The sequence below is a fragment of the Macaca mulatta genome, chromosome 5 (genome assembly GCF_049350105.2).
Source record: "Macaca mulatta isolate MMU2019108-1 chromosome 5, T2T-MMU8v2.0, whole genome shotgun sequence".
NCBI classification, from domain to species: domain Eukaryota; kingdom Metazoa; phylum Chordata; class Mammalia; order Primates; family Cercopithecidae; genus Macaca; species Macaca mulatta.
In genome coordinates, this window is record NC_133410.1 from 41,714,227 (window position 1) to 41,726,680 (window position 12,454).

The 12,454-nt window shown below is 38.0% G+C and overlaps 1 protein-coding gene across 10 annotated transcripts in view; it reads right to left on the reverse strand.

The window, feature by feature from the left end:
- ATP8A1 (ATPase phospholipid transporting 8A1) overlaps nt 1-12,454 on the reverse strand; it is a 266,396-nt gene that overhangs the window by 32,278 nt on the left and 221,664 nt on the right. For all 10 annotated transcript variants that reach the window (XM_078001749.1, XM_078001748.1, XM_078001747.1 and 7 more), the window contains 4 exon segments: nt 11,574-11,652; nt 5,882-5,943; nt 3,883-3,939; nt 2,871-2,978 (listed from right to left, as the gene is read on the reverse strand). In XM_078001749.1, coding sequence (XP_077857875.1) covers nt 2,871-2,978; nt 3,883-3,939; nt 5,882-5,943; nt 11,574-11,652 — 306 coding nt within the window.

A 12,454-nucleotide genomic window follows, 5' to 3' on the forward strand; every position in this document is an offset into this window, starting at 1 on the left:
TTGGTGTTATTCTTCCCAGATCTTGGTTGCCTTTTTATAGAGCTCCTCTATTCAGTCAATGCTCCTTTAGAACCACACAGTATCTCACTCTCCAAAATACCTCCTGAACCACCACAGGGCTGTTTCTCTGTCTGCTCCACCTCTACAAGGTACCATCCTGGAGACCTTTATTAAGCTTTTGGGCAACCAAAACACACTTACATACATAATTAGTTAATTATTTAGTGTGGAATGAATTGCTGCCAAATCAACACAGGAAAGGACTGGGATCCTGGGGATATGGTCTTTGGATTAGATACTTATGACCCTGTTAGTGGTGGTGACAGAAATTACCTACACCTTGCATCAGGAATCCTGCAGAATGGCCTCAAGTTCTGGGGGCTGCTCTGGGCCGTGTTTCATTACGTGGGTATCATAAAACATGTCAAGGCAGCAGATGCTAACATTTAACTTATGCTGGCATTACTTACAATAATATATTACTATATGCAATAGATAATATATGTAATGTACAATATATTACAATAATATATTGCTATGAAAGTTAACAGTTGAATAAGCTTTAAGACAGTTGGCCAATTATGTATATACCTACAGATATAAATATTGGTACATACATGAATTTTTCACATTTATATATATGTATATATACATGTATATATTTGGCTATATTCTTGATTGAGATAAGAATTTTAAGATTAGAAAAATATAGACCTAAAAGTAGTCATTCTCGTTGAAATTAACTGAGTTGTCATCTAACATAACTAGTGACTCTACATCTATAATAAAAACTTTAAAAATTGAATACAGCTATGACATTTTTTGGGACTTATTAGCCTAATGCTCAAGAAACAGTAAATGGAGATGATTTACCTGGATAATCTGAGTGGCATTCTCACTATATCCTTATATTGGCATTACTGTGAGGGTCATTTATACACACACACATCCCCCCACATCCCACCACACCCACATCCATACCCACACCAAAATGCTTTGGGAGCGCTAAAGTGCTACATAAATTTAAAGTATTCTTTTTTTGCTTGAATAAAGAAAACAGACTTACATTTTGGACATGCTAGTCAAGCCTACCCTACAGCTGAATTAATCCATTTTCATATTTTCAGTGGAGCACCAGCTATTTAAACACTATATTCAGAGTAGCAGTAGTAATAAAACAACAAGAAAAGAACCTCTGTTAGCACTTCCCTCTGTATATGAAGTGAACAGAAATGTGATGGAGTACTGACATTCATTTCACTTTGAATTAAACACAGCATCACCATGAGTCTCAAGAGACGATATTAAGTTTTGGGTTTGGGTAATTCTGGGAATTCTACAGGCAAGGGTAGAATTATATTTGGTTGGCAAAAAGCCAGTTAAACTTCACACTTGTCCTAGAAGTAGGTGGTCAAAACCTCAGTTCTTGTCATCAAACCTATTGGCCATACTTGCTTAAACCATCTGGGTCTCAAATCTTTTGTGTTATTCATTTTGAAAATAAAATAAACATTAAGAAATGAGATAAAGAAAGGCAAAGACTTAAGTCTAATGAAAAAGATATCAAGTTAAAATCGACCTAAGGGAAAAGCAGGTCCAATAAGACAGAGCACATCAAATAAAAACAAAGAATAGAATTAAATTTTCCAAATGTCATCATCAGATACACACACAGGCACATACTTTTTTTCCTTCAGTTATACTGCTTTATTTCAGGAAAAGGACTTGGAAACCAAGGTAAAGAGGAGACCCGCTCACAGCTTTCTCCCTGTTCTGCTTAGAATACATGCTATAAAATTTCTAGTTTTCACAATATATGTTTCAAAAGAAGCCTTCACTTTTTGTCAAAGGAAGTACATACTCCTTGATACGTCTGGTTTTGCTGTAAGAGTATATAATGCCTCTCTCTAATAAATTCAACCACAAAATTTTAAAAATGTGTCTGCATTCTGCTAATTTATAAAAAGCAGGATGCTGTCAGATAAAATTTCATGAAAATGATCTATAAACCAGACTGTCAAAAGTGAAGGTACTCAGGCAGTACTTAGAGGCAACAAATACATGAAAACCACTGGAAAGGGTTCCTGTGACTGCGGTAAAACAATGTATTGTCATGGAGCTCACATTACCTTGATTTGCAAGTTACTGTGAGGTCACAGGAAATCCCAAAATGTTTTCCACATTTTCTTTTATACATTTTATGTCAAATTTCCTGCAATTGAAATCATAAACCCTCCTACTGCTGGAATCTCTTCAGAAGGAAAGGAGATCTTTTGACACTCCCCCATGAACACCTAATAACTCAATTCCTACCCGTGTAACAAGAAACTGAAAGACAGAATTGAAAATGGACTATGATAAGGCTGAAATGTCAGATGCCCTAATTCTTTCAAAATGAAAACCAAACTGATGTCATTAGGACAACTCAAAAAGTGCATTTAATCTAGTGACAGCAGACTTTTCTCTAGAATAAGAGATAACAGGAGAAATGATAGACTGTCCCAAGACAGAAACTCACCATTTCCCCAAATCTTTAATCAAAATGTATTTGTGGCTTTATGGTGTAATTTTAAAATGGCATCTTCTATATGGATATCCTTAATAAGATTCAAGCTCCCGACAACCATATTTTATTGTCCTGGCTATGTTTATGAAAGGATAAGTCAGATTTAAGTAAAATGCTCAAGTTTAAAATATTCTCTCAAGATTAATCACTCAAAACTGTGGAGTTTAAAAACAGCTTTTAAATGGTCAAATACTATTTTAATAGAAATCAACAAGATGGAAAATTATGCTAAATGATTAAGGTTCGCTAAAAAAATACCAGTTTTTAAGGTTTTGTTGGATCGTGAGTTATCAGCGCACATTACCTCTCCTGACATATCAGGGGCCATTGGAATGGCAGGCCACAGAGATGAGTAGATTCCAAAAAACACCACCCAGAGTGCGATGCTCCCCCATATCGCTATGTGGCTGAACTGTAGAGCAAGGAAATCGGAGTCAAAAAAGTTTTATGTAGACCGAGTACACAAATACTAATGAAACTCTCTCAAATTTCCTTATTAACTTTATTATATCCATAAAAATATTATCTATAGGAGTTTCTACCTAATTGTGTGTGTTTTTAAATTGGATCTTTAAGTGCTAATCTCTTCTACAACAGTTGCAATGTTTGTGGTACTGGAATTTAGAACTGCTCCTCCTCTAGCTTTTTTGGTAGTTTTCTCCTCTTACTCTTACCTTTTTCATCCCTGAACACTTGGAAGCCTGCCTTACTCTTGGTCTGCGTGCTCTCACCAAAAGATGTCAGATCCTTGTGAGAATATTATTATGTATGCTGATGACTGCTAAATCCAAATGCCTTGTGGCATTCTTTCCCAGGGACATGAAACTTTAATTTCTTTTGTTTCCAGGGCCTCTACTGGATGGGGGTATACTGCAAAACTAACGTTATCTAAAATGGAACAAGACTGGGTATTTATCAATGTCTGAGGACAAATCTGTCATTAATATTTTCAGTCTTCAGAATCACTTTCCAATGGGTTTTCTGCAGAATACCAGTCCAGTGACACCTCTAAGAAAAGATTTGTAGTCTATAAGTTTAAAGTATCACAACTTCCTGGGATACTCATAATATATGACAATACTTTAAAGGCTCTGAGAAGTCTTGTGGTAACGCACTTGTTTAAGTTTAACTCAGTATTTCCCAACTAAAACCTCCAGTTCTCCTTTCCCGACCCCTGACACCCCACAATTGAAAACCTGTGGACTAGGACATATCAACCTGGGACATATCAAGTTAGAGCGAAGACCACCACCAAGACTGGAGATAATGCACAAGTAAATGTGACATTTCTTGGTTGTGGTTAGATATTTTCTTACCCATGTCCAATATGATGTCTCCAATCCAGCTTTCAAACACACAGTTATCACCACAAACTAAAACAGAAGAGGAAAATATTATTTTATCTCATAAACAAGAAAGTTCATCAAATGACTGAAAGATTTATAAAGAACAGATATCTCTGAATCTAACTATGGGACTAGGAGACTGCTGCTTGCTTTGTACATCCAACCAGCAAAGAGACAGGTGAATTAGCTGGGCAGCCAATGGGACTATGATAGGTCAGAGGTGCCCAGGGCAGCACTGCACTTCTGGCTTCCTTGCCTCTCCCTCACCTGCGCAGCCTGACCCTCCATCCACGAGCTCCTCTGTATGTGTTTCCTGCTTTTTGTACAATTCATGAACAGCAATAGCACATGCCTGGGTTAATTTGAGTTTTCAAGCTTACTTTACCTTTATTTTCAATCCCCTTTCATACTAAAAGTCTAACTTTCTGAATTTTAAAGACAAATTTTAATGAATAAAATAACCATACATTTAGAAATCTAAATGCTTACTCTGGAACTTTACTTAAAACCTTGCTGAGTAGGATATGCGACATTTCTCAATGATATACGCACCCATCGCTGGGGCTTATGCTAGCCATTCTGAAAAAGGAAACTGGGGTTGGATTAATTGCTCTGTGTTTTCCACAGTATAACATAATTATGAAGTGTACTTGCCGTGGAGTCTGACTATCTGTGCCCAAGACGTTATCACTTGGCTATTGTGGTTAATGAACAAAGCAAGTTACTTCACCTCTCTGTGTCTCAACTCCTGTACCTGTAAACTGGGACTGATAAAGCTTACCAATCTTACAGAGATTTTTTTTTCTTTTTTTGAGAGTAAAACTCTAAAATACTCAGAACAGTGATTAGCATGGAATATTATTTATTTATAATAATACAATCTTAAATATTCCTAGTAGTCGAGGAAACTCTAGGCACCTTTGACAGCTGTGGTGATGGAAGTGATGTTTGCTAGCACTTGATCAATAACTGCTTCAAGTGCCCAGTTCTACTTGAGGGCATATTAAGGGTTTGCACACAGCATGTGATAAGACACTTCCCAGGAGGGTTGTAAAGTCAGGTTACAGTAAGAACAGTTGAGCTTTCTCAGCAGGATAGCTAATGGCAATTTAGGTTATTTGTTAAAATAAAACTTACTAAATGCAAAAACTAATTTATCCAAAAATTTTAAAAGAAGAGATATAGGCCAGCTGTGGTGGCTCATGCCTGTAATCCCAGCACTTTGGGAGGCTGTGGTGGGTGGATCACCACCAGCCTGGCCAACATGGTGAAACCTTGTCTCTACTAAAAATACAAAAATTAGCTGGGCGTGATGGCACGCGCCTGTAATCCCAGCTACTCAGGAGGCTGAGGCAGGAGAATCATGTGAACCTGGGAGGCAGAGGCTGCAGTGAGCCGAGGTCGTGCCACAGCACTCCAGCCTGGACAACAAGAGCAAAACGCCCTCTCAAAAAAAAAAAAAAAAAAAAAAAAAAAAAAAAAAAAAAAAAAGGGATATAGTTTGAAATAAATTTAAGAAAACTACTCTCCTGAGACCTGGATACTGTAAAGTGTCCCCAGGAGATATCCATGACATACACTCTGATTTATTTCTATCCACTGCTCTGCTTTCGCAATCTTGTTGTATGAGAAGGAGCCACCAGCCCCTGCAAATGTATTTTTGCTTGTCTTTTACTACTTCGGTGGGTTGATGCCAAGAGAAAGGAGACCCCCCAGATTTGTCAAAACCTCAATCCTTCTGCTACTTAACGGTATTGATTTCCTATCACTCAGTTATTTTATTTTATTATTTGATAAAAATGAAATAAGATCCTGTTACAAGCCCTGGGTCTTATTTAATTTTTAAAGGGAACTATAAACAACCCTTAAATCCAGAAACACACGTATTACTTTTAAATTTAAAAATGAAATCAGCACAGATGAAAGGATTTGATTTTATATGCAAACGAGACCAACATCCTGCACTCACAGTGTACACAAAGTTTCCCAGCAGCAGATAATCTGAGGTTTTCCCATTTCCAAATGCAGTACCTGTACGAAAAGGAGAGAGGCCTATTAGAAAGGAAAATGAGATTCTTTCAGAATCTTTTCAAAGATTAATGTATTCAGAAAGTTTGAACGAAGGAAGGGAAATCAAGGGACACACAATGGAGCCAGAAATGAGGTTAATAAAAAACAAACAAACAAAAAACCCAAACACTCTAAGAAAGAGTGTTAACAAAGCTGCTGTAAAGATAGGCCACAAAAGCCAACATTAAAGATGGAAACCTGACTTGTTAACGAATTTTCAGAGTCCACAAGATTAAAAAAAAAAATCAAATTGTTCAAACAAAGCAGGAAAGGGCATTCTGGATTTTAATAAAGAACTCTGCTACCAATATGGATGAGAGTCATAGAGAATCTTCTTGCTATCTCTCAATACAGTTGCTGGCATTGGGCCACAAGGGATTCAGAAAAGCAACTCACAGAGGGCCAAGGAACACCAGTGTGGTTTCAGGCATGTGGCTCTTTGAGAGTCTGGCTGAGTATAGGGGCATATTTTAAAGTATTTTGTTATTCTAGTAATGACTAACAAACGTGGCTTTATTTCTATTTATTTATTTTTTTTAGACAGTCTTACTCTGTCACCCAGGTTGGAGTGCAGTGGTGTGATCTCAGCCCCCTGCAACATCTGCTCCCAGGTTCAAGTAATTATTGTGCCTCAGCCTCTGGAATAGCTGGGATTATAGGTGTGCACCCCCATGCCCAGCTAATTTTTGTATTTTTAGTAGAGATGGCATTTCACCATGTTGACCAGGCTGGTCTTGAACTCCTGGCCTCAAGTGGTTTCCTGGCTTTGGCCTCCCAAAGTGCTGGGATTACAAGAGTGAGCCTCCGTACCTGGCTGCCTTCAAATGTGGCTTTAGATGAAGGAAGTGGTGGCTGATGCACAAAAATTTCTAGTACTGATAAAATCAAGTGAAAATAAGAAAGAGCTGAATAATTAAATCATTGATACCACTGAAAAATTTAAAATCCATGATATGTGTAATACAATGATGTATGCACATAGTCAACGTTTATTCAGAGTCAAATATATAAGGGCAAAATATATTAGAATAAAGTATGGGATGAAACACAGAGAGTGGTACTAGCGAGCTTTGGAGACACTGAAGCGTAGTTCTATTACTATTAACAGTTGTGTCATTTTGGGTTATTTACAATCAATCCCTATGGAACTCAGTTTAGCTAAAAAGAGTGAAGCTACTTACCCTGAAGGCGTTTTGAAGTGACAATGAAGTTCTGTATGTAAAGCACCAAGCAGTATCAGGCGCAAGGCATGTTTAGCATTTGAATAATTTGGGTAAATCACTCATTCTCATACTTCCTGGTCTATGGATCCCTTTACACTAAAAAATTATTGAGGGTCTCAAAAGTTTTTATGTGGTTTATGTCTATCAATATTTACCAAATTAGAAATTGAAACAGAAAATTTAAAATTATGTATTCATTGATCATAAAAATAAAACCTAATACATGGTAATATAAATGACAGGTTTTCTGAAAAGTAACTATTTTCCAAAGCAAACAAATAATTGAGAAAACCGGTATTGTTTGGGTTTTCACAATCTCTTATTTCTGGCTCTACAGAAAGCAGCTGGATTCTCATGTTGTTTTGGGTGAAATATAAAAGGGAAATCCAGCTGCACAGTGATATGGAGTTATAAAGGGGAAGAGTATTTTAGTAATCTTTTCCAACAATTGTGGATAGATAGTCTTTGATACTACATCAAAACTCAACAAGTAGCCTCCCTCCCTCCCTCTTTCTTTTCTTTTCTTTTTTTTGAGATGGAGTCTCACCCTATCATCCAGGCTGGAGTACAGTGATGTGACCTCAACTCACTGTAACCTCTGCCTCACAGGTTCAAGCAATTCTCCTGCCTCAGCCTCCCCAGTAGCTGGGGTTACAGGCGCACATCACCATGCCCAGCTAATTTTTGTATTTTTAGTAGAGACAGGGTTTCACCATACTGGCCAGGCTGGTCTCGAACTCCTGACCTCAAGTGATCCACCCGCCTCGGACTCCCAAAGTGCTGGGATTACAGGCGTGAGCTACTGTGCCTGGCCAACAAGTAGTTTCTCAAAGTGGGAGAGGCAGTTTCTTAAAGGATGGTTACCAGTGTGGAATTTGAAACGATATCAATCTGAAACTATATCAATGAACTTTCTGTATTTTATTGCATTAAAATCCATCAGTCTACTTTGTACTTTACTTTTTTTTTTGAGACGGAGTCTCGCTCTGTCGCCGGGGCTGGAGTGCAGTGGCCGGATCTCAGCTCACTGCAAGCTCCGCCTCCCGGGTTCACGCCATTCTCCTGCCTCAGCCTCCCGAGTAGCTGGGACTACAGGCGCCCGCCACCTCACCCGGCTAGTTTTTTGTATTTTTTTTAGTAGAGACGGGGTTTCACCGTGTTCGCCAGGATGGTCTCGATCTCCTGACCTCGTGATCCTCCCGTCTCGGCCTCCCAAAGTGCTGGGATTACAGGCTTGAGCCACCGCGCCCAGCCTACTTTTTTTTTTTTTTGAGACAGTCTTGCTCTGTCGCCCAGGCTGGAGTGCAGTGGCACGATCTCGGCTCACTGCAACCTCTACCTCCTGGGTTCAAGCGATTTTCCTGCCTCAGCCTCCTGAGTAGCTGGGACTACAGGCGTGCACTACCACACTTGGCTAATTTTTATATTCTTAGTAGAGATGGAGTTTCGCCATGTTGGCCAGGCTGGTCTTGAACTCCTGACCTCATGTGATCCACCCGCCTTGGGCTTCCAGAGTGCTGGGATTACAGGCGTGAGCCACTGTGCCCAGCCTACTTTGCACTTTGAATGGATCTTTTACCCATGCATGATTCTGCAGCCTCTGGTTCAATCCAGAAGGCACCATTCCTTGAGACAATCACTGCACTTTGGTATGCAGAAGTGCTTTATATGTATGCTAATACTTCCTATTTTGTCAAATACAGAATATTATTAAGATGGTTCAAGTTTTAAAAAAAGCATTAGTTTTATGGTGTCTTCATGCGCATTCTTAAATGAAACCTAGGCATGACCGTGAAGAACAGCACAGTGGTACCACTGTTTGTGGATGACAAAAGGTCTTGGATATTCCCAGGGTCTACAGACTACTCTTTCGGAACTGCTGAGGCAAAGGAATAAATGAATATGTAGCTATATATTACATAGCATGTGTGAAGTTCTTCAGTATCCCCATCCTTTCAGAAACCAAAAAACAAAAGTATCCTCCCTCCCTAAAAACACTCCTTATTTAAAAATGAAAACAAGACAAAACAACAACTACAAACCCCTCAACATAAAAACCATAAAGTAGTTTATGCTAAACGTTGATTCACCCCTTAAAAAGAGAAAGCAAGTGTTCCCTGGGCTTGGCTAGTTTTGGTCTCTATAAGCAGCACTCCTGTGAACTGCCTTGACTGAAGCTGGATAGCTGTGTGGCTTTCCAGAGAAACATAATGATGGATCTAGGAACTGCTTCTCTCGAAGATGAAGTCACTTGGGAATTCCTTTCAAATCCTGTCATTGCTAAGGTGTTTCGGATGCTATCTGGTTTAAGTGATTTTTGATATTCAATTTCTTTTTTTCTAATTTAGAAGGTTGCAATAGCAGTTTCATAGATGGGCATGCCTTGTCTTTCAAACCTATATTGATTTTGCGTTTTGAAAATAAATTTTACTTGGAGAGCTTGTCTGAGGTCAGGATGTCTGACCTCCATATCCTGTTGCTCCAAAAGGCGGAAACAATCTGAAGGTCCATCAAATGATGAATAGATTAAAAAATGTGGTATATCTATACCATGGAATATTATTCAGCCATAAAAAGGAAGTACTGATTCCAGTTGCAACATGGATGAACCATGGTCCCATAATGATTCCATTTATATAAAATGTCTAGAATAGGTAAATCCACAGAGACAAAATAAACATATATATAAGTAGTTGCCAGGGTCTGGTAGGGAAGGTGTGGAGAAACAGGGAGTGATTGCCAATGGATATGGGGTTTCTCTACTGGATGATATGAATGTCTGGCATTAGATAGTGGTGACATCTGCATAATTCTGTGAATATACTAAAAAACCACTGAATTGTACACTTTAAAGGAGATAACTTTTATGGTATGTGAATTATATAAGCCAAACAAACAAGCAAGCAAACTAACTCACTGTAATTTTCCTGGCCTCCTGGGTCAATATTCTACACTTTAATTAAATATTCTTACCATGCTCATTCCATGGCCTAGACATTGAAAAGTATTTACTGTTGTAATTTACTGAGCAATCAATAAAGGATATTAAAATCTTAGCTAGAATATGAAACCACTGGCTTCTTTGCAATACTCACCTTGCTTATGCCACATGCTCTTGGTAATTCATTCACAATTTGCTGAGTGCCTACTACAAGCTACGCACTGTTCTAAGCACTGTGAATGCAATGAAACTACTAATTACTTGCCCTTCTGAAATTTCAATTCTAAAAGAGGAGAAAGACCATATAAAAGAAACAAACATATCAAAACTTGATTGACAAATACCATGAAGACATACAGACTGACAAGGGAATAGAGCCTAGGAGCAGTGGGGGCAGGCGGTGGTTGCTGTTTTGGACAGGATGATCTGGGAAGGCTTCTTGAGCACAGACCTGACGCATGGGCGGGGAGAGAGTCAATTTGAGTATCTGTTAAGAATGGGGAACAATTTGGAGGTGAAGGATTTTGTTCTAAGTATGCTAAATCTTTATGGACTTCTGAGGAGGGAGGCACCTGGCCCGATTCATATTTTGCAGGGATCACTCTGGCTACCTATGGAGAGATCAACAGTGGGCAGCAGCAGGCAGCACTCTCTTTTCTTGGCAACCGTTAACTGATAGACAGTAGGTATGGCCTGTACTTATAAAGGACTGACAATTCCTTGGGTGTACTGTGTGTTGTGTTTTTGATTCCCGTAGTATTGAAGCAGGCACACTGAATGGTTGGTGTCTTCCCCAGGATCTCAACGCAAAGTCGGCTCCAAGACAGAGCAGCACCAGCTTAAGAATCACAGGGATCTCTTTTCTAAAGTAGCTATTTAATCACTTTTATGTGTATAGGAAATGCACCATGATCCTCTCTCTCCAAACCGAGAGAATAAAATCACTCCCCTCAAAATGAGCAGAGGAAAAGCTAATACTCCAAGATGAACATAAAAACACATTAAAAACCTCATCCAAAACACTGGCTCAAGTATACTTGAAAATACCAGCATGTCTGATTAGTTTCAGTATAAAGGGCTTGATACAAGCCTCATAGGTATAATAAATAGGCTACATAAAATATTAGCACTTATTGTCTTCAAACTATACATCAACAGAGGGGAAAAAAAGTCCTAAAATTTAACTCTCTGAAACTTTGGAAAACATGAGAAGTAAAGAAGAAAGGCTTTGCATATATTAAATCACTTTGCTCCCAAAGGAATAATAAAAATCTTCAAAGTGTGTACAATTTTTGGATGCATGCATTTTAGGTTAAGAGAAATATCATACAATGAAACTGCTATACTTTTTAACATACATTGACAATGAGTTATTTTTCTAAAAAAGTAAAAAGTCATCTCTTTGCATTCATATCCCTTCTACTTACCATACTGAAGGGCTTTTAGTGGAAACCAAAACAGAATAACTGAGTGGAAGAGGCCATTTAAACAATGAACCCAGAAAACCTGAGGGAAAACAAAAATCCATGAGAACCATTTGCGATAAACTAGCTCTGTGAACTCTGACCTTTCTTTTTATCTATGAGCTAGATTCACAAAATGTGTTTCTGTCAGGCCACCACTGTGAATTAATAGAACTGACAGACACTTTCTGCCTCTTAGACTTTCATGGGTCATTTATTTATTTTTATGTTTCTCAAAATTCAGCTTCACTTGAATTTTTTTCTGCTTCTCAAAAAACAAATTTAAATTTCTGCCTGAAAAAGAAAATAAAATTTAAAATAAAAAAATGCAGATTCTGAAATTCCTTAAGTGCAACTATTTTCATAATTCCAGAAGAACAGACTTTTAAAAGATTATAATTTGGGGAAATCCCTTTCTTTTCCCCGTGTCCAACTATAAACTTTCCAATGCTAAAGATGTAATGCTTTCTCTTATCAAGAGATATAAAGATACTCTATTCTATACTCTGCAGGGTATCAAGATATATACTTGTTATAGCCAGTATAACATTTAAATTATATAATCATACAAATAAAGCACTGTGACTATGACTTTACTAAAGGCTTTCACAATTTAACACCTGTTAATACCAAGTTTTGTATAATTATAACATCATATAATAGTTACCACTTTTTATATCTATTGTATTTTAAGAACAAGAGAGCACGCATCACTGGTACTTTCTTTGTAACATGGATGTGAAAGATTAAGTTATAGAAAAACTGTTTAGAATTCTTATGGCCCCTCTGAACAGTTGTAGTTTTGTCATTTAAAAGTGCTTCTTGCAAACAAAACTTATGCTAAA